The sequence below is a fragment of the Aythya ferina genome, assembly GCF_964211825.1.
Source record: "Aythya ferina genome assembly, chromosome: 6".
Lineage (NCBI taxonomy): Eukaryota > Metazoa > Chordata > Aves > Anseriformes > Anatidae > Aythya > Aythya ferina.
Window position 1 is genome coordinate 18,082,065 of NC_140303.1, and position 22,684 is coordinate 18,104,748.

The 22,684-nt window shown below is 36.3% G+C and overlaps 1 protein-coding gene across 1 annotated transcript in view; it reads left to right on the forward strand.

The window, feature by feature from the left end:
- TTN (titin) overlaps positions 1–22,684 on the forward strand; it is a 243,431-nt gene that overhangs the window by 136,243 nt on the left and 84,504 nt on the right. Inside the window, exons 167-198 of the mRNA XM_084523042.1 lie at positions 192–269; positions 986–1,069; positions 5,011–5,061; positions 5,718–6,113; positions 6,320–6,595; positions 6,809–7,084; positions 7,245–7,384; positions 7,879–8,005; positions 8,097–8,360; positions 8,476–8,742; positions 8,880–9,143; positions 9,673–9,812; positions 9,937–10,063; positions 10,183–10,449; positions 10,552–10,818; positions 11,341–11,607; positions 11,697–11,836; positions 12,666–12,792; positions 13,520–13,662; positions 15,595–15,718; positions 16,580–16,846; positions 17,009–17,106; positions 17,281–17,449; positions 17,543–17,809; positions 17,951–18,217; positions 18,309–18,587; positions 18,694–19,102; positions 19,208–19,332; positions 19,428–19,694; positions 20,314–20,583; positions 20,679–20,981; positions 21,104–21,406. Of these exons, the coding sequence (XP_084379168.1) occupies positions 192–269; positions 986–1,069; positions 5,011–5,061; positions 5,718–6,113; positions 6,320–6,595; positions 6,809–7,084; positions 7,245–7,384; positions 7,879–8,005; positions 8,097–8,360; positions 8,476–8,742; positions 8,880–9,143; positions 9,673–9,812; positions 9,937–10,063; positions 10,183–10,449; positions 10,552–10,818; positions 11,341–11,607; positions 11,697–11,836; positions 12,666–12,792; positions 13,520–13,662; positions 15,595–15,718; positions 16,580–16,846; positions 17,009–17,106; positions 17,281–17,449; positions 17,543–17,809; positions 17,951–18,217; positions 18,309–18,587; positions 18,694–19,102; positions 19,208–19,332; positions 19,428–19,694; positions 20,314–20,583; positions 20,679–20,981; positions 21,104–21,406 (6,849 nt within the window). The remainder of the gene's footprint in view (positions 1–191; positions 270–985; positions 1,070–5,010; positions 5,062–5,717; positions 6,114–6,319; positions 6,596–6,808; positions 7,085–7,244; positions 7,385–7,878; positions 8,006–8,096; positions 8,361–8,475; positions 8,743–8,879; positions 9,144–9,672; positions 9,813–9,936; positions 10,064–10,182; positions 10,450–10,551; positions 10,819–11,340; positions 11,608–11,696; positions 11,837–12,665; positions 12,793–13,519; positions 13,663–15,594; positions 15,719–16,579; positions 16,847–17,008; positions 17,107–17,280; positions 17,450–17,542; positions 17,810–17,950; positions 18,218–18,308; positions 18,588–18,693; positions 19,103–19,207; positions 19,333–19,427; positions 19,695–20,313; positions 20,584–20,678; positions 20,982–21,103; positions 21,407–22,684) is intronic.

Here is a 22,684-nt window from a genome sequence, read left to right on the forward strand (position 1 = left end):
GTCTTGCAAATATTTGTCCTTTTGCCCCCTTAGTGTTTCTATTCAAGTCCTTGTCTTAAAGATAGATTACAAAATTACAAAAATCTAAAACTCAAAGTCTAAAAGGAATGAAAACTTTTAAATATATTAGAGAAATTTGTATTTGGGGATGCAAGATGTTTCAAAATATCTTACAAAATAATATTTTAAAGTCACAGAAGTTCCTAAGAAGAAAATTGAGATACCTGTCATAAAAAAGGAGGAGAAACATGTGCCTGAACCACCAAAAGGTACAGATGCATGGTGCTATATACCTTATTGCAGCAACTAAATTATATTCCTTGCTGCATTTCGTGCTATATTATACATATGCATAATATGCATTACTGTCATCCAGTCTGTCTGTGACATATACTGATTAACCACTTTGCATTCTTCTGGATTTCTTTTTGTCTTTGATTCTTCAGTGCTTGAAAAATTCATCTTTTTTTCCCTCCCCCCCTCCCCCCCACATTGTATCTGGCATTACAAGAATTCATCCCAAGTAAATTTCTTGCTTTTTGGCTAAATAAGATACAAATTCTGTCTTCTATTAACTTTCTCTGTAGTGTTGCTTCTAACTTTAATATTCAATGAGATTTTAAAACATGAACATTAACCTATTTGTAATCATTGTGTTTGAAATGCCAGAACCTAAGCAAGCAGTTATCCCAGTTCCTGGGCCTGAATCTAAGCCTGCAGTAGGTAAGTCTTCTTTAGTCATGAATACCAATGTAGCCTTTCCTGTGTATCTTTTTTATTTTCCATTCAGAACTTTAAATTCAGAGACTTCTGGTTAAAAGGACATTAAAAATACATCTTAGCTTTAGTACTATAAAGGCTGGAACATTCGTACATTCTGCAGACCATCTTAGAGAACACGGTGCCTAAACCAAAATTATTTATTGAAATAAATAAATGAAAATAAATAAATGAGAACTCCTTTTTTTTTTTTTTTTCCCTACAGCTTTAAAATCTCCAAAACCAGTAGCAGAACCAACGCCAGCTATTACTACTCCAGTGACAGTCCCTGTGGTTGGAAAGAAAGCAGGTATTTATGTTAGTTCTATTCTATTCATAGGGTTTTTCTCTCTTAGATACATAAACACCTTCAAGATAAAGAGAATTACAAGCTGTACAAACATACAACTCATTCATTACTAGGAGATTTGATATCCTATCCCAGGATCGTGTTATTCTTGATACTGCCACCTAATGTAAAAGAAGCTTGTGTCTGTGAGAAACCATTGAGATAAATCTGTACTCTTGTTTCTGGATAGTTAAATGTTTGTTTTTATTAATTGTCAAAAATTAATATGAAACTATGAAATTTGTGTTTTCTGTTGATTCCTTTATGCAGTTCTGTGTTTTGATGTATGTCTTATGACTCACATCTTAAGTTTTCTGTGTAGCAAATGAAGGTTTACACATAATTCTAAACAATTCATGCATTATTTGTTTTTCTGTCTTGATTGTTATTGAAATCATGAGGAACAGTAGCAGTAGTCTTGAAAAACTAGAGTATTGCTAGTTTCCTATTATATGGTTAGGATCGTAGGTTGTATCCACTGTGGAAAAAAGAGTCCTTTTTCCTGGAAGCACTCCAAGTCTGAAGTCTGTCAATAGAGCTGATGTACATGCTGCTTGCCCATCATTCAGAGAGCCTTATCTTAAAGCACAGCTCAGACCTTGGGCACTTGAGAAGCCCGCTCATGAATGTCTCATGGTCATTGATTTGGTGATGTAGCCAGACCTGCAGGGGTACCACTGAACCATTTTATATAGAAGGCCATGTCTTAGAGAACCATTATTTTCTGGTACTTTCAACTTAGATTGGATTTGGATTGGCATACTAGTGGGATGATGCTCTGCACCATAACAGAGGTTTACTTAGGTCTGTTTGTCTGTGCCTTTCTTATCTTTTCTGTGTGTGTGTTGCGTTGTAAATTTTGTGTTATATGAAGATAGTGTTCTATGTTCACCTTATTTCAGGTATAGCTGGAAATTTTGTCTTAAAATTTATGATGCTTATTCTTATGGATTTTAACTCTCTAAATTACCTGTGAAACCTTTGTAGCTGCAGAAAAGCCTGATGCACCATCTGTACTAAAGCATAAAGGTAAAATGCCCCCAGTGGAAGAAGACAAGAGTGAGTCAATTTTGTTAAAGAAGATTTCAGTTGAGAAACACATACATGTCAAAGAGAGAGTAAGTCCTAAGGAGACAGTTCTGGATGTTCAAATGGTAGAGCCACTTGAGTTGAAAATCTCACTGGAAACAGCTGATGGAATACTGAAGCTAGAGAGAGATGATCAAGCGGCTCTTAAATATTTTGTGCTGGCTCCTGAAGGAGGGGAGCCAGAAATGACACAAACAGATTCAAGAAAAACTCCTACCCCTACAGGTGAGAAAAGAGAAGTTACAATAGATCACATTATTTATGAAAAGGATGAACCACTACTACCTGATGGGGAATTAAAGTTGATCTATATGTCATCTGAATATGAGGAAAGTGATTCCAGAGAAGAAAAGGGGGGTGGAACTAAATTGTCTGTTCATAAGAAACATGCTATAGAGAGAGTCTCTGACAAGTCTAGGGTTCTTCAGGAAAGAAAGATTCCTGTGCATGAAAAAGGAGAGGAAACTGAGTCAACTTCTGTACCTAAATGTATACTCAGAGAGCCTTATGAGCCTGGAGACCAGAAAAGGCTAAGAAAAGGGAGAAAATCAAAAATAAGTTTGCAGCCTGAGGAATCTCCCATTAAGGATGAAACTTTGTTTGTAAAGAGTATCACAGAAACAAAAATAACTGAAATTCCTCTGATTAGAAGTGAGGAGAGAGGAGGATTTACTCTAGAGAAATCTGAAGTTCCTCTTCAAGAATCCATGAAAGACAGTGACATACAGAAGAAAACTCAACAGATGAAATATGGTACTACAGTAGCTGAAATTCCTATTGATGAGATTCTTAGTAAAGAAGCAAATAAAATGAAAACTATTCAAGAGGATGAGAAAATGGATCTTACATCAGCAGAACCATATTCCTTAGAACAATATTCCTTAGAACTGTTGAATAAGACTACTGGGCCAGCATTGAAAAAAGGTGTTGATCTAGAATACCCCACTGAAGAAGAGGAGATTCCCAGAGAAAAATTTTACAGAATCTTTGAACAGTCTATTCCTAAGCCACAAGTAGTGGAAATGAAACCAGGAGCTAAATATTCTGCACAGGAAGGAGAACCGACTGAAGTACATTATGCAGAGGGTTCAGAAATATTGACTGAGAAAGCACTACTAAGTGATAGAAAAATCGGCAAGAAGAAAACATCAGGGAATGAAGACAAAACTACTTTCAGCACCCACTTAAAAGACAAATTTAGACAGCCAAATGCCCATGAAAAGTTGCCTGTGGAGAAAGAATTTGATACAGTGATTACAGGAGGAGGAATAGAAGGTGAAGTTTCCATAGGAGAACATGAAAAGGGAGTCACAGATGAAATAGCTGACAGAACTGAGTCCGTAAAGAAAGCTCTTATTCAGCCACCAAAAAGCCAAGATAAAAACCAATTCCATAAAGTTCATACCTCTCCAGATGACAGTGAAGAAGCTCCAGCCCTTAAAGGCAGCAAAGCTAAAACTGAAGAAGAGAAAGACTCTTTGACTGTGGAAGAAGTGAAGATTTCTAGAAGACAGCTTCAAGGTACAGAACCTACTTCAGATGAAAAAACAGCAGCTAAAAATGGCATTAGAAAAAGCACATCTCTTAGCAAGAAAAAACAGAAGGAAAACCTTCCAGACAAAATACCATCAAGCAAAGGAATCTCTGCAAGTGAAACAATCACTCACTCCTCAAGCATAGGTAAGATAATCACTCCGAAGAATGTAAGAAAGAAGGAGTACTGGAAATCAGAACCCACTCACATGAATGAGCAGGCCGGTAGCCTTTTAAGTGAGGGCAGGAATTTGGATGCACCTGGAGAATCACATGAATTTCTGGACGTTCCTGCAAAGTCTCATGCAAAGCGAGGTGAGGAAGACTGCTGCCAAATTCTCCCACAAAGTGCTCTTACTATTTGCTTCAAGAGAAAATACCATTTTCCATTGTGATGTTTGTTTCTCTTCTTTAACACCACTCACATTTCCATCCAGTGTATTAGCTGGCTGCATTGGCATTCAGCCACTCTTGATATGTTTGTCTTACTCTATGTATGTGTATCCATGTAGTTTATGTTCGTTGTCTGAGCTTTACATTTTTGTAAGACAGCATAAATCATGTTACATGCCATTATCTCCTCAGAAAAACTAAACCATTTCTCCTAGTATTCATTTTTCCATCCACTACAATAAAATCTGTCCTGCATTTCATTCACATCATTCTGACATTAAAAGTATATTTTATATTTCCTTTCACAAAATGATGATGAGAAGCAGTATAGTGGGTGAAATATTTTCAAAAGTTGTAGATGTGTCATCACAATTTGGGCAACTGATGGAAATTATGAGAATGTCACATTGTACCAAAACATATATTTAATTTTTACAACTTATATTTTTGTTGTCTTCATTAGTAAAAGCGTGTGTTTTTCTCAATTAAAATGTATTTTTTAATAGATACTTGAACTACTGTGGTTGATGGGTGAGTATTGATCAAGAGTTTAATTGTGAGAAAAGTGTCAGGGAATGGCAGAATTTTACAAAATAAGGGACAATACTGAGGAACTAGGAGTTTCTAAGCTGCCTTTCAGTCCCCATTGCTGAATATATGGCTTTTCCACCCTTGAAGATACTGAACTTACCATTCAGATATAGACTGTATAAGCTGTATAGACATATATGTATGTCTATATCTTCCTTCCCTTGTATGTGTATATAACTAAAAAAAGATAAAATCTGATATGTAAAAAAATAAAATAAAATGAAAAATGCTTGTCTTAATTTTCATATGTAAGTCTATTAAACTCCATTCCTAATGCTATTGCTGTTCTGCTTCAGAGGCCAAGCCATCAAAAGAAGAAACTCCAAAGGGTATCAGCCCAGTCAAAGGTAAAAGTTGTTATGTGATGGAGAATGGCTGTTAACCTTCTGTGCTTGTTTCAATAGCTAGACATTATGAGAATATTAGATAGGTCCAGAGTCAGATATAGTATGTATGTAGTTAGAGGTTGTGCAGCCTCCCAGCACAGCTTCATCATGTAAGCAAGGCAATGCATTCCCCTTCAGGGCACAAGTAGTCCACTCGGGGCAAAGAAAAGACAGTGGGAGAACTACTCCACCTCCTTTGAAATTCATAAAAATCAAATAATTTTTATGTTTAAGTTTAAACACAGTTTAAACACAGTTTCCCTCAAAATACCTATCCCTTCAGATTCAAGACATAAATGCATGATTCTATTCTCCCGTGTTTTGATCTCAGTAGATGAGATTTGGTAATCAGGCATAAATTTTTGAAAGATCACATAGTAAAACTTGGTCAGCACAATTGTACTGAGACCCAATTATTTCAGTTCAGGTAATATAAGTCAAAAATTTAATATTACTTGCTAGCTCTGTTGAAATTCTATTAAAGGGTCCAGCAACACTCTGAAATGCATCAGTGAAATAGGTGGGTCACAAACCCATTCCAGTTTGGCTCTGCAGAATACTTACAATAAAAGCAGTAAATCAGGGTTAGATTATTAATTTCTGCATCTGAATTACAGCCAAGAAGACACCTTCACCAGCAGATGCAGAAAGAAGGAAACTCAGGCCCGGCAGTGGTGGTGAAAAACCTCCTGAAGAGCCTCCATTCACTTACCAACTTAAGGCTGTGCCACTGAAGTTTGTCAAGGAGATGAAAGATATAGTCCTGACAGAAGCAGAGTCTGTTGGGTCTTCTGCAATCTTTGAAGTCCTTATTTCACCATCCACTGCAATTACCAGCTGGATGAAAGATGGAAGTAACATCCGAGAGAGCCCAAAGCACAAGTTTATCGCAGATGGAAAAGATAGGAAGCTGCATATTATTGATGTCCAGCTATCAGATGCTGGTGAATATACTTGTGTGTTACGACTGGGTAACAAAGAGAAGACCTCTACAGCCAAACTCATTGTAGAAGGTAATCCCTGTTTCAGATCTGTCAATAATTTAAAGGCTAGCTACTCCTAAAGCTAGTAATATGTTACATTCTGAATTTACAGTGATTGTTAGATGCATTCTTTAATTTTCATTGATCACTACACAATTTGATTTAATATGTAAGATATTCTGCATGACACATTCTGTGTACAAATGAGACAAATCAAAACATTGTGTTTCCCACAGAACTCCCAGTGCGGTTTGTGAAAACACTTGAAGAAGAAGTCACTGTGATTAAAGGCCAGCCACTGTACTTGACCTGTGAGCTTAATAAAGAAAGAAGTGTGGTTTGGAGAAAGGATGGGAAGATCATCAAAGACAAGCCTGGGAAATTTGCTCTGGGTATTATTGGTTTGTCGCATTCCCTCACCATCACTGATTCAGATGATGCTGATACCGGCACCTATACTGTTACTGTGGAAGACTCTGAGTTGTCATGCTCATCTTGTGTTAAGGTAGTAGGTAAGAAATCAAAATCAGGTTCTCCTTTCTCTGTGGGATATTGGGGCTGTTTTAAAATTAGTATTTTCCACATAGCATTACAATATAAACTGGCAGATAACATTTTACAGATATTAAAAGCTTGTTTTAATATCAAATCTCTAAGTTCTGTTTCTTCTATTTTATTTATATTAAAAGTCCATTAACCTGTATCTTGTGTAACTTTTTATGCAGAAGTGATAAGAGACTGGTTAGTAAAGCCTATAAGAGACCAGCATGTGAAACCAAAAGGAACAGCTACTTTCACCTGTGATATTGTCAAGGATACACCAAACATTAAGTGGTTTAAAGGAGATGAGGAAATTCCTGCTGAACCAACCGATAAGACAGAAATCTTGAAAGAAGGAAATAAAATTTTCCTGAAAATCAAGAATGCTGGCCCTGCTGATATTGGAGAATATTCAGTGGAAGTTGAAGGTCGCAGATACCCAGCTAAACTAACCCTTGGGGGTAAGGAACCTTTTATTTGATTTATATTCAAAAATGAAAAGTCAAAATTCAAAAATCTCTAAACAAACAGGGGAAAAAAAAAAAAAAAAGGGTAACGACTTCCTATAAAGTTCTATCAAAATTTGCCCTAATTATTTATGTGCTAATTTGTATATTCTAGAACGTGAAGTTGAACTTCTGAAGCCATTAGAGGATGTCACAGTTTATGAGAAAGAAACAGCAAACTTTGATACAGAAATATCTGAGGAAGATATTCCTGGTGAATGGAAGCTGAAAGGTGAAACCCTGAGGCCCTCACCCGTAAGCATCCTTGATTTAACATAGTTTACTTAAAATTAAACACTGTGATCAGGTTCGCTTCAGTCATTGTGGTATGATCTTTGCAGGCATGCCATTTTTACTCAGTCCAGAATGTAGAAAGTTTAAACATTTTGGTTATTAAAAAAAATGTTTATTGAAATAAGAGTTATGTACTTTAAAGGCAATTTTTTTGAACTGTTTTGTTTTCTCACAGAATTACTGCATTTTATTATGACAATAATAAAAACATCTTACGTAGATTGCAGAGGACCATACTGACATTTAAAAAAACTCTGGAAGGCTGAAGAAATGTGCTCTTTTTTATTATTATTATAATTTTTGAGTTAAATGTGTTACTTTTAACCTTTGAATAAGTTCGGTCTTCTTTCTGACTGACTCATTACTGTGTATCAAATATTTACAGAATTGCTTTATTAAAAATGTATAGCAGCAAGGAATCTGCATTTATTTACCAAAGTTTGTCATCCCTGCAGACATGTGAAATCAAAGCTGAAGGAGGGAAACGCTTCCTAACCTTGCACAAAGTCAAGTTAGACCAAGCTGGTGAAGTCCTTTACCAAGCACTTAACGCAGTTACTACAGCTATCCTGACAGTGAAAGGTACAATGCAGCATGAAATGGAGTACAACATCAACTTAAAAAGTGTTCACTTTGAGTATGTTACAAACTACATGTTCCATTTTGTTTCCAGAAATCGAACTGGACTTTGCTGTTCCCCTAAAAGATGTCACTGTCCCTGAGAGACGCCAAGCAAGGTTTGAATGTGTCCTTACCAGGGAAGCCAATGTTATATGGTCTAAGGGCACTGATATACTGAAAATTGGAGAAAAATTCGACATCATTGCAGATGGAAAGAAACATATTCTTGTAATCAATGATTCTCAGTTTGATGATGAGGGAGAATACACTGCTGAAGTTGATGGCAAGAAGAGCACAGCAAGATTGTTTGTGGAAGGCAAGTATCTTATGACGTACAAATCAACAGATAATAAATATGTAAATAAGTATCTTTTAAAATCACATTAGCCTTTTTTAGCGGTACTTACATATGCCTTCTTTCTATGCTATAGGTGTGAGGTTGAAGTTCATTTCACCTCTACAGGATCAAACAGTGAAAGAAGGAGAAACAGCTCACTTTCAGTTTGAGCTTTCTCATGAAGACATGCCAGTGAAATGGTACAAAAATGATAAGAGACTCCACACAAGCAGAACAGTCGTAATTACTTCAGAAGGCAAAGTTCATAAACTAGAAATGAGAGAAGTAACACTTGATGATATCTCTGAAATAAAGGCTGTAGTCAAGGACTTGAACACACAAGCAAACCTCAAAGTCTTAGGTAATTATGGAAACAATATAAAACACACTATAGCATAAGTATAAGCAATGTTAATAAGTGGAGCGTGACAAAATATTGATCTTTTAGTAAATTTATATTACTAATTTAATGTTTCATATCCAATATGCCTTTTGTAGAGGCTGATCCATACTTCACTGTGAAATTACAAGACTACAGTGCTGTGGAGAAAGATGATATTACACTGGAGTGTGAGCTTAGCAAAGATGTTCCAGTAAAATGGTACAAAGATGGTGAAGAACTAGTTGCTTCAAACAGAATTTCCATAAAAACAGATGGTTTGCGCCGTATCCTAACGATTAAGAAGGCTGCAGAGAGTGATAAGGGTGTTTATGAGTGTGACTGTGGAACAGACAAGACAAATGCTAATGTTGGCGTTGAGCGTAAGTCATCATGCCTTGGCTAAGGGAAAGTACTGAAACCTTTGTAAAACATTGTAGGCAAACAGACACTCTATAGAGTACAGCAGCAAAAAAATGTGCCTTTAGAAAACATGTTGTTATGATGAGTAGTTGAAATATCTAAATTTATAATTGTCAAATATATTTATGAGAAGAGACAATATATCTTAAGATATATAAATGGCTGTTTTAATGACAGCAATGGCCGTTTTTTTCCCTATGTCCATTTACAGTCAAGAAAACAAAATCAATTTATTTAACTGTAACATATAAGTGAATTACATGGAAAAATATTCTTACTGAAGCTAACTGAACTTTCAGACATATTACAGAAGGAGGTTATATACTGCCCAAACTTGAACTTTTTAAAAAAAGAAGTTAGATACTTATTGGTGATAGTATATGAATTTCCTAAAGAAGGGATAATAAGAGAGCTGAAATCCTTTCCAGTCATGCATTTCTGTGTTACAGAATGAATAAATAGATGTGAACTTTTTTTTTTTTCTTTTAGCTCGCTTAATTAAAGTGGAACGCCCACTGTATGGAGTGGAAGTATTTGTTGGTGAAACAGCACGTTTTGAAATTGAAATTTCTGAGCCTGATGTCCATCCTATGTGGAAGTTGAAGGGAGAGACCCTAACACCTTCACCTGTGAGACTGCTGCTCTATTTTTAGATTATAATTCACACTAGAAAAACATATTTGATAATAATGTTTGCTGAGTAGTTTCCTAGAATACTCATATTTTGATGGGTTCTTTTTTCTTTATCACCAGGAGTGTGAAATCATTGAGGATGGGAAGAAGCATATTCTTGTCCTTCATAACTGCAAACTGGATATGACTGGAGAAGTGTCTTTCCAAGCTGCTAATGCTAAAAGCGCTGCCAATCTGAAAGTGAAAGGTACAGTATGCACTTTGCCAACATTTCCATGTGTGTCTCAGGGCACTAGAACAAATCTAAGAGCAGAAAGATCTATATAAACCTATTACTGAACTGAAAGTGCTCTTCTTTGATTTCAGAATTGCCTCTCATCTTTATCACTCCACTAAGTGATGTGAAGGTCTTTGAGAAGGATGAGGCCAAGTTTGAATGTGAAGTGTCTAGAGAACCCAAGACTTTCCGTTGGTTAAAAGGAACACAAGAGATCACTCCTGATGAAAGATTTGAAATTATTTCAGATGGAACAAAACATGCTCTGATTATTAAATCTGTTGTGTTTGACGATGAAGCTAAATATATGTTTGAAGCTGAAGATAAGAGAACAAGCGCAAAACTAATTATTGAAGGTTTGTCTGACTTTGCCTTTCTAGGAACAAGTTACACCAAAGTTGTCCTTGAACAGTTTTTATTGGTAGCATTATTATTAATGAAATGTGTTGTTAATATAGGTATTCGCCTGAAATTCATTACTCCTCTCAAGGATATAACAAAAAAGGAGCGAGAAACTGCAGTGTTCACAGTGGAACTCTCACATGAAAATATTCCTGTTGTCTGGTTCAAGAATGACCAGCGACTACATACCAGTAAAGTGGTTTCAATGACAGATGATGGAAAATTTCATACACTCACAATCAAAGATCTTACTATTGATGATACTTCTCAGATTAGAGTGGAAGCTATGGGCAAATCCTCAGAAGCTAAACTCACTGTTCTTGGTAAGCATACCCAAAAGAATTCACATGAAGTATATTATCAGAAGTATTAATGAAAAATGAATAGATCATCAGAAAGTCTTGGGATTTGTTTGATTTGTTTTGTTTGTTTTTTTTTTGTTTGGTTTGGTTCGGTTTGGGGGTTTGGCCTAAACCTACTTGGTGATTTTTGACAATTTGACAATTTGCTTGTCTTCCTTGGGGCTCCACTTTCCAGAAGGATAATTAAAATCACTTCAAAATTTCATCCAAGTGTGGTGAAAATAGCTATAAAATACTTATATGGTTCTCTGAATATCCTAGAACAGCAAAATCATGTCGTCGATAGCATTAGTAGTACACTGAATTTTTTCTTAGCTATTTGTTGCTTTCTCTTTTTGCAACATAACTATACAATAATTATAAGGACTGTATTTAATCCCCCTTGCAGGGCATAAGCATGAATTGTATCTTATAGTAAGAACCCTTTTCCTTTCTGAAAGATGTAATCTTCATATTAAAAGATGTCTTAACTTTTACTTGCAGAGGGAGACCCTTACTTCACTGGGAAGCTTCAAGATTATACTGCTGTAGAGAAAGATGAAGTGATTTTACAATGTGAAATCAGCAAAGCAGATGCCCCAGTGAAATGGATGAAGGATGGAAAACCAATTACTCCATCAAAGAATGTTGTTATTAAGGCTGATGGTAAAAAGAGAATACTTATCCTCAAGAAAGCTTTGAAGAAAGACATTGGAAAATATATTTGTGATTGTGGTACTGATCAAACCTCTGCTAACCTCAATATTGAAGGTATACTGGGTTGCTATGTCAAAGAGAACTTTTGTATGTTCATTAGCAACTAAGGTAATCAATCATTTTTTTCCCACCTGCCTCCCCAGACAGGGATATTGAAATTATACGTCCGCTATACAGTGTGGAGGTGATTGAGACAGAGACTGCCCGTTTTGATATTGAAATCTCTGAGGAAGGTGTCCATGGCAATTGGAAACTAAAAGGAGAACCCCTGACTGAATCACCTGTAAGCAGATATTTTAAGATGTTTCTTATGTGTGGCTTAACAGATTGCATGGAACTGGGATGTGAAGGAGAAGCAGACAGCTGCAGAAATTAAGTGAAAATTCTTTCTGCTTTCTATTATCATGTGTCTGAAGTGCTAAGGCCACATAGAATTCTCTTAAACGTAATGGCATTTAAGAATTGAAACTTTGGATTTGGTGCATTTACCTTTTGTTTTTTTGAGTTATGTTTGTTTTAGATATATGTGGATGACATTTTCAAACTCTTCACTATTGCTCTAGTAGCTAAAATTTGTTTAAAATGGCATGATGCTTAATTAAATATTCTTAAGTCCTAGCTGGTAGGATATGGAAATTAAAAAAATGCTAGAATCATGACTAACTGTAATTTGGCAATGCTTTGATGTTACAGTACTGATGTGAAAAATACACAAAGATAAAAAGTTCCATGAAAATCAGTGTAAGGGTAAAAGAAAAAGACCCTTCTCAAGGAAAAGGGACAACAAAAGCTTAGTATTTCCTATTTCTTCTCAGCCTTCTGACTGGTCTGTATCTGCATATATTGGCTAGCCAATCAGCTAATGCATGCTACCCTCATTAATGCATTGCTTCTTGCCCTTTCTTGTTAAGAGGAAGTAGATTGTATTAGAACAGAGGAGACTGAAAGAAAAGGGCCTAAACTATGGATGAAAATTTAGAGGGCATATTAGGGAGTTTGGGTCTGAGTTTTGTGGAGGAAATAACAGATCCGTAGTATGAAGAGAAGTATGGGCTCTTGTGCTGAGCATGGAAAAGATACTGAAAAAATTTGCTTCACTTTTCTTTTTGAAGGACTGTGAAATCAAAGAAGAAGGCAAAAAACACTTCCTTACACTGTATAATGTACGCTTAGATCAAGCTGGTGGAGTAGATTTCCAAGCAGCAAATGCTAAATCTGGTGCTCACCTTCGAGTGAAACGTAAGTGTCTTTGAAATTACCTAAATGAAAACAAGGTGGAAAAATCTCTATACTATACTCAACCCAGAGCAATTATTTCTAGAACAGCAACTCAAATATTAATTACTCAAGCTGTCTTCTCCTCTTTAAGTTAAGGAATGTTCTCTCTTTCTCCATTTACTTATTTATTTATAATTTATGTAGCTTATTCATATGGGAAAAGAAAAAGTAAGGAGATGGCCTTGAATGCTTCTTCATGGTCTGGCATCATATGCACTTATGAAATCAAAGTATCATAAGCAGAGGCTTTACAGCATTGAAATATCATGTTAACCTGAGAGGATGGGATCACAGTGATATTTGGGGATAGGGTTAAGAATGTGATGGACAGGGACAGACCACATGGTTGAAGACCACTTGTTTCTCACTCCAATCCTAGCCCTCGCTATTTTGGAAAACACATGCCTTATCTAGGCATGCAGGGCTTGGCTGAGAGACAGATGCACAGCAACTTTCCTGCTGACCTTGTTCAATTTAAAGAAACGCGCTCTGCAAATAGGAAATTTTCGGTCACTAGCCCTCCCCCTAAAACCCCAGGGTGGCCCCTTCTATTTAGGGAATTAAACAAGCAGCACTGCGATGTCTGTTTCTCTTGAGGGAAGCCACCATGGAGATTAGTACATAAGGACAGTGGTTCTCTCTTGGGTAGAAGTGACTAATCTGAAAATAATGTTGTCTTCTTACCAAGCTCGAGTAATAGGCTTGCTGAGACCCCTCAAGGATGTAACAGTGACAGCTGGAGAATCAGCAACCTTTGACTGCGAACTCTCTTATGAAGGAATCCCAGTAGAGTGGTTCTTGCAAGGAAAGAAACTGGAGCCCAGTGATAAGGTAAGGAGACTAACCTTTATTTTCCCTCACATTTGTGCCTCCTTCCTCTCTTTCACTTTTCTTCTCCATATTATTTCTCATTTACTTTCTGCCAGTAAAATTACTAAGTCACAAGAATATAATAGTGCTACTGTGTTGAATGGTAAAAATGGTAAATCCTCACTGAATCAGACATGCCTTTTTTTTTTTTTTTTTTTTTTTCTTTTTTCCTGGAGAAGTTGGAGGATCAGGAATTCCAAAAGTTTTTATTGTACAAAGGGAAACTATGACTTAAGTGCCTGATTCTGTGGGAGACTGAGCTACAGAGATACTGAAAGATTATTTTTTTTTCTCAGATTAATTGCAGTAACAGTGAGGGGGGTTTGAAAGGTGCTATCAGGAAATGCTTTTTTTCTCCTGAATGCTGAGTTGCAGTCCAATTCTGCATATAAGGGGATTAAGAGGATTCAAATTCCATTTCAGGCATTTGTTCTGGCTCTCCAGATAACTTTCTAAACAGATTTGCTTGTCAAGCACTTCTCACTAACTATTTTTAACCCTTCATCAAGTGCTGGCTCTTAGCTTTGAGATCTGGGTAGTCTGGAATGCAGCCAACTTAATATTTAAAGTTAATGGAAGAGGAGATACTATAAAAAGATAAAATTAAAAAAAAAAAAAAAAAAAAGATTTTAAGACTGGTTTTAAGACTTCTTTCTTTTTTCTTTTTTCTTTCTTTTTTTTTTTTTTTAATATTAGCCCTAAGGGAAGTAATGCAAATTAAAGTATCAGTTGTAAACCTCATACAAAGTAAACTTTAAAGGCATTATGTGACATAGCAAAGTTTAAGAACCTGTAATAATGTGGCTGACAATACTTCAATACATATTTTTTACCTTAAGATATAATTTTAACAGTTTGTTTTCAATTTTGGAAAATAGATCTTTCAAAGCTTCACCAGATTTGCTTAAATTAAAACTATTTCCTACAAAAAATAGAATATAGAAATCAGAAAAAAAAAATCATCAAAGAAGTAGCAAACCTATTACTAGATAGATAGGCAAAACTGAAAATCAACAGAAGAGACATTTAATAAATCAAAGTAATCACTTCTCAGCCTAGCTATAAAAATATGGAAAGGTATTAATCACTACAGTGACTTGTTAGTTATTACTGCCTCACAAGATACTACAAGTTCTATAGTTCTGTATGATGGAACATAATTTTTTTCTTGTCTTTTCTGTCATTTGAATTACATGGAAAAAAAAAAAAAAAAAGATTTTCCTTCAGCTTACATATACACTCAAAACTGTCATTTGTCTTCACCTGAAATTTTGTGAAGTGGTGTTTATGTAGGAGTACCCTGTTAAAATGCATCATTGCAAAGAATCATGTATTTTAATCATGCAAAGAAAACAAACAAACAAACAAAATATAAACGTTCCTTTACACAGAACCTTCTACCAAAACTTAATAATAGAAAGCGAATTTAGTATTTGAAAAAGGGTATATGGGGAGGGTGCCAAACCCCTTTAAATTTCTCTAAAAGTTTTTACTTTAATGTAGACAGGAATAATACATTTTCCCATAAAGTTATAAACTACTTAATTTGGTGTTTATTAGTACATGTTCAAAATGAACATGATCTCAAGGTTCATTCTGAATTTGATAGTAAACTCAGGTTTTCTAATATAAAGACACAAGTAAAATGTGTGGGAACATGAAATTCCAGCTTCTCGTGAGTGAAAGAACAAAACAGAAATGATTCTCAAAATCCTCACAACATTTGTATCTTGAGATATATCTAGTGTATACAAAAGGAAATAATCCAAACTTCATATAAAAGTAAACAAAAAACCACAGGTAACAATAAATAACAATTAACAATTTCAGTAAATATTCCTCAAATATTTATTCTAGATATTTACGCCGGTATTTTTTTATGTACTTTTTAAGGTTGTCACACGTGCTGAAGGGAGAGTTCACTCACTCACTCTTAGAGATGTCAAGTTAACTGATGCAGGAGAAGTTTCACTGACTGCAAAGGATTTCAGAACTCAAGCAAATCTTTTTGTGAAAGGTAAGTCAGTCATTTTAATTATACCATAGTCTCTATTAATAGTCTGTTCATGATTCACCCTGCAAAAGGACATAATTTGTGTATATTATATGTACACCATATATCAGATTAGGAGGTTCATACATGCAATAGTGGACTGGTAGACAACTTTCATGATTAAAATATCCACTTAGTTAAAATGTTTATGCTTCACAGAAGATCTGGGGAAACAAAGAAGTACTGGAAACATGTCAGATACGGGAGTTGAATTAAGGTTTCCAGGGCTTCACTGAAGATTTGAACATTCAACTGGCCTCAACATGACCCATGAATGCTGGCCATTATATCTCCTCACGGCTTGCTTCTGATTCTTGCATTAGAGTATCTAGAAACCTGAGAGTACAACTATGACACCAGTCAAGTGACATAATATTGGCTAGATTTCTTAGCTGTGTGAAGCTAGGTCAAAAAAACTGCACACGCTTCTAATTTAGCTATTAAAAAAAAAAAAAAAGTTCCTAAAGTTCAGGATAGAACTTCAGAGTTGCTGAGCTCACATGGCTGTAGTGTGCCTAAAGAAGCTGAGTTGCAATAATGTGATAATGGCTTTGTGATAATGATTTGTGAGTAAAATCTTCTTGGACAAGGAGATCATTGAAACTATTTTTACAGTAAGCTGAAAATGAGTAAATTGGCTGAATTAACTGAGTATTATTAGGGATTAAAATAATAAAAAACTTCAGTAGAGAAGTCTAAGAACATTGTTAATTATTCAGTCAAAAAAAAAAAAAAGTTAGTAAACCACATGGGAGAGTTCTGTATTAGCAAAAGGCCGGATAAAATTTGCATCTTTTCTATCGAAAATCTGTCTCCCCCTTTCAGAACCTCCAGTTGAATTTACTAAACCACTCGAGGACCAGACTGTTGAAGAGGAGGCCACTGCAGTACTGGAATGTGAAGTTTCCAGGGAAAATGCAAAAGTGAAATGGTTCAAAAATGGAGAAGAAATTCACAAAACAAAGAAGTATGAAATAATTTCTGATGGCAGGGTCAGAAAACTCATTATCCATGGCTGCACACTGGATGACGCAAAAACATACACCTGTGATGCTAAAGATTTTAAGACATCATGTTTTCTCAATGTAGAACGTGAGTCATTTATGAATTTCTAGAAAACATCTAAGTACTACAGACACTATGTACATTGTCTATGTATATAGATACTATGTACTAGTATCTATGAATAGCAATAAATAATAATATCAAGTGCAGCAATTTATCTTTTTTTTTGTTGTTTGTTTGTTTTTGTAGCAATTCGTGTTGAGTTCCTGAAACCACTAACTGACCTTGAAGTAAAAGAAAAAGAATCTGCTCGGTTTGAATGTGAAATTTCTCGTCCAGGTGTTAAGGTCAATAATAATAATTCTTAATCTGAGTAATTCCTTTTACTACACATTGTTGTGTTTTTTGTTTTGTTTTGTTTTTAATTCACAAGTTCATAGTGTTGTTGCAAAACAACACACAACTGAAATCTATTGTAAGTATATTAATGTTAATAAGCATGTCAATTTGTTCTAAAACAGGTGAAGTGGTTTAAGGATGGCATTGAAATTAGGAAAGGCAAGAAATACGACATAATTTCCAGAGGCACAGAACACATTCTTGTTATCAGTAAATGTGTCCTTGATGATGAAGCTGAATATGCCTGTGAAGCAAAAACAGCTCGAACTTCTGGCCTACTTACAGTGTTAGGTGAACACAGCTTTTTAATAATCTAATATATAAAGAAGAAATAAATTTATTTTGATGAAAGGTTTTAATTGTTTTTCCAAATTCTTGTTGCAGAGGAAGAGGCTGTTTTCACAAAAAATCTTCCTGATCTTGAAGTAAATGAAAATGACACTGTAAAATTGATCTGTGAAATCTCAAAGCCTAATGCTGAAGTTACTTGGTTTAAAGGAGATGAGGAAGTGCCTGATGGTGGTAGATTTGAATACATTTCTGATGGTAGAAAGCGAATTCTTGTCATACGTAATGCTCATCCTGAGGATGCTAGCAAATACACTTGCAAGCTCCCAAGCTCTAGTACAACAGGAAAACTTACTGTACATGGTAAGAGAGTTACTTTTGTGTCTTTGTTTTCTGAAAAAAAAAAAAAAAAAAAAAAAAAAGTTCAATAAGAATACACTATTTGGTTTATTCTCTTCATAAATAGAAAGTAAAATGTTTACCTACAAAAATATTTTCTTTCAGAACTTGCAGCCGAATTTCTTACCAGACCACAAAATCTCGAGGTTCTTGAAGGAGACAAAGCTGAATTTGTGTGTTCAGTATCCAAAGAGGCAATTACAGTACAGTGGCTTTGGGGTGACACAGTTCTGGAGTCTGGTGATAAGTATGACATAATTTCAGATGGCAAAAAGAGGATGCTTGTGATAAAAGACTCTACTCTAGGAGATGCAGGAAAGTATATTGTCATGGTTGGTGAAGCTAAAGCTACAGCACGCTTAACAGTGATTGGTAAGCTTTATTTTATCAACATACAGGTACATATTTTACTGTATTCCTTCTACTACATGATGTCATATTTCTTCTGTTTTCTGAATTTCAGAAAAACTCAGGATTATAACTCCACTTAAGGACCAAGAAGTTAATGAGGGTCAAGAAATTATCTTCAATTGTGAAGTCAATAAAGAAGGTGCCAAAGAGAAATGGTACAAAAATGATGAGGCAATATTTGATAGTGCAAAATATATTATTGTCCAGAAGAATTTAGTTTACACTCTCAGAATCAGGGATGCACAGTTGAAAGATCAAGCTACCTATACTATCTCACTATCAAACCAGAGAGGAGAACAAGTAAAGAGCTCAGCTGCATTAACAGTATTAGGTAAATAGCTTCCACTGTATTAAAGCTGTTTAATCATCCTGTATTCAATTTCACGTAAGGATAATGAGGATATAAATTAATCACATTTTATTTTTTGTCCTAACAGAGGAGGATCTCAGAATTGTTGAGCCCCTTGAAGATATTGAGACCATGGAAAAGAAAACTGTCACATTCTGGTGCAAAGTCAATCGCCTTAATGCAACTCTCAGATGGACAAAGAATGGTGAAGAGATCACTTTCAACAAGCGCATTTTGTATAAAATTGATAAATACAAACACTCTCTCATCATTAAAGACTGTGGCTTTATAGATGAAGGTGAATACACTGTAACTGCTGGACAAGACAAATCTGTTGCAGAGCTTCTCATCACAGAAGCACCAGCAGACTTCATTGAACATCTCCGGGACCAGACCGTCACTGAATTTGATGATGCTGTCTTCACCTGCCAACTTTCCAAGGAGAAAGCTAGTGTGAGATGGTACAGAAATGGCAGAGAAATCAAAGAAGGCAAAAAGTATGCACGTTTTATTATGCTTGTTAATATGCTAAACACACTTGCTTTACTTTGTATCTTTATCTGGGTATTATAATGCTGCTTACTTATTTTCTCCCCATAAAGATATCAGTTTGAAAAGGATGGAAACCTGCACAGATTAATCATAAAAGACTGTAGACTAGATGATGAGTGTGAATATTCCTGTGGAGTGGATGACAGGAAATCTAGGGCAAGACTTTTTGTTGAAGGTATGTATAAAATTAAATAGGATTAATTTCTTCATTATTTAGTGATAGTAGAAATGATACACTAATACCGTCAAATGAATTGATGTTTATTTCAGAAATCCCTGTTGAGATTATCCGACCACCACAAGATATCTATGAAGCTCCTGGTGCAGATGTCATCTTCATGGCTGAGTTGAACAAAGACGGTGTGGAAGTCAAGTGGCTGAGAAACAACATGATTATTGTTCAAGGTGACAAACATCAGATGATGAGTGAAGGAAAGGTCCATAGGCTGCAGGTGTGCGATATAAAGCCCCGTGACCAAGGGGAATACAGATTTATTGCTAAAGATAAAGAAGCTAGAGCTAAACTTGAATTAGCAGGTAAGTTGCTTTGTATTTATTTGATAAAATTTGAGATCGGAGAATTAACTCTTCAAGTAAAGTTTTTAAAATGAATATGAAATCAGGCTGAGACTAGTGCAAGTCTGTTAAACTGTATGAATTACAATTCAGACAACAAATATTTTTTATTATACCATGCTTGTCCAGCTGTCAAGGAAATTATAGGTCGCTTTTCAGTGTCTACAGTAAAGAGCATAAAATGAGCTTACAGGATAAAAAATCTTTTCATTACATCACTGCAGATGAAAATTATTGCATTTCATTAGGTCATTGCAGATGCAATGCAGTATGCAAATTATTTGACCTACTAATTTCAGTCATATAAGACAATTAGTTCTTCATTTGTCATTTACAGTGTCAGACCAATAAAATTAATGGTCAAAAAGCAGCTTCCTCTTCCCTCATTTTATAGGAGAGCACAGTACATAATGTCTGAGTTTCTTGCTCTCTGGAGCAATCCAATAAATATATAAAGGAATTTGTTTAGAATTGACACAACAGTTCCTTTTACTTTTCTGTGTGTGCTTCTTAGACGACTTCACACATATATCATTCTTATAATTTGTAAGCACTGACTTGTCATATTGATCTTCCTTAGCTGCTCCTAGAATCAAGACTGGTGATCAAAACCTTGTCGTTGATGTTGGGAAGCCTTTAACTATGACTGTTCCATACGATGCCTACCCAAGAGCAGAAGCAGAATGGTTGAAAGGGGAGGAAGGTCTGCCAACAACAACTGTTGATACAACAACTGACTGTACTACCTTCAAAATTTATGAAGCAAAGAAATCAGATAAGGGAAGGTACAAGATTATACTTCGAAACAAACATGGCCAGGCAGAAGCATTCATCAATGTAGAGGTCATTGGTAAGTGCTCCCATTGTTAAAACCTTGACTACCTTTTTTTAGGCCCAAACAAATAAAAGATGCAATGCTCTAAATTATTGTTGTATGTTTCTTAGATGTTCCAGGTCCAGTTAGAAACTTGGAAGTCACTGAAACTTATGATGGTGAAGTTGGCCTTGCCTGGCAGGAACCAGAAAGTGATGGTGGAAGCAAAATCATTGGCTACGTCATTGAAAGACGTGATATCAAACGTAAGACGTGGATTATGGTCACTGATCGTGCGGAAAATTGTGAATACACAGTTACTGGGCTTCAAAAAGGAGGGGTTGAGTACCTCTTTCGTGTTAGTGCACGGAACCGAGTGGGTACCGGTGAGCCAGTGGAAACAGAGAGACCAGTGGAAGCTAAGAGCAAATTTGGTGAGCAGAAGTTATGAAAAACTCACTGTTTTATGACTGTGAAAAAAAAAAATACAACTCTAGAGAACAGATAGAGAAACACATACCTTGTTTTTTCTTTTTCTTTCTAAAATAAAATTTAGAAGTTCCTGGTCCTCCTCAAAATGTAGAAGTTACTGATGTGAACAGGTTTGGTGCTACACTTACCTGGGAAGTACCTGAGTATGATGGAGGAACTCCAATTACTGGCTACATTATTGAACTGCGTAACAGAGCTTCCATCAAATGGGAGCCAGCTATGACCACTGGAGCTGATGAACTGTCAGCTGTCCTGACTGATGTTGTGGAAAATGAAGAATATTTTTTCAGAGTAAGAGCTCAAAATATGGTTGGAGTTGGCAAACCAAGTCCTGCTACACGTGCAGTAAAAATTATGGACCCCGTTGGTAAGTTCTATTGTGATTGCATTAAAACTTAAGGACATTTTGGCTATTTAAATACTGAGTGTACAGGAATGTTCCCAAAAGCAATCAGAGAAATGGGTGCTGAAAATAATGGGTATAGCTAAACTTCTCCTGACTTTAGTATTTCACAGAATTTCACAGAATTTCTAGGTTGGAAGAGACCTCAAGATCATCAAGTCCAACCTCTGACCTAACACTAACAAGTCCTCCACTACACCATATCACTAAGCTCTACATCTAAACATCTTTTAAAGACCTCCAGGGATGGTGACTCAACCTGGGCAGCCCATTCCAATGCCTAACAACCCTTTCGGTAAAGAAGTTCTTCCTAACATCCAGCCTAAAACTCCCCTGGTGCAACTTTAGCCCATTCCCCCTCGTCCTGTCACCAGGCACGTGGGAGAACAGATCAACCCCCACCTTGCTACAGCCTCTTTAAGGTACCTGTAGAGAGCAATAAGGTTGCCCCTGAGCCTCCTTTTCTCCAGGCTGAACAGGCCCAGCTCCCTCAGCCGCTCCTCGTAGGACTTGTTCTCCAGACCCCTCACCAGCTTCATCGCTCTTCTCTGGACTCGCTCAGGCACCTCGATGTCCTTCTTGTAGCGAGGGGCCCAAAACTGAACACAGTACTCAAGGTGCGGCCTCACCAGAGCTGAGTACAGGGGGACAATCACTTCCCTAGCCCTGCTGGCCACACTGCTTCTTATACAATCCAGGATGCTGTTGGCCTTCTTGGCCACCTGAGCACACTGCTGGCTCATATTCAGCCGACTATCAACCATCACTCCTAGGTCCTTCTCTGCCTGGCAGCTCTCCAACCACTCATCTCCCAGCCTGTAGCTCTGCTTGGGGTTATTGCGCCCCAGGTGCAGGACCCGGCACTTGGCCTTGTTGAACTTCATGCAGTTGACCTCAGCCCATCGGTCCAGCCTATCCAGATCCTCCTGCAGAGCCTTCCTACCCTCGAGCAGATCGACATGCGCACCTAACTTGGTGTCATCTGCAAACTTACTGAGGGTGCACTCGATGCCCTCAACCAGATCATCAATAAAGATATTAAAGAGGACTGGCCCCAGTACCGGCCAGTACTTAAACAATCTTTAAACATAGAAGAAGTACCTTACTATTATTTGACACAATAAGAACTTCCAATATTTCTGCTCTGAAATTAGGACCAAACCTCAATTTAAAAAAACAGTTTGGAAAAAAAAAACTCTGCATAGGCTTTAAAACTAGTACTTAAATATACAGACAGCTGAT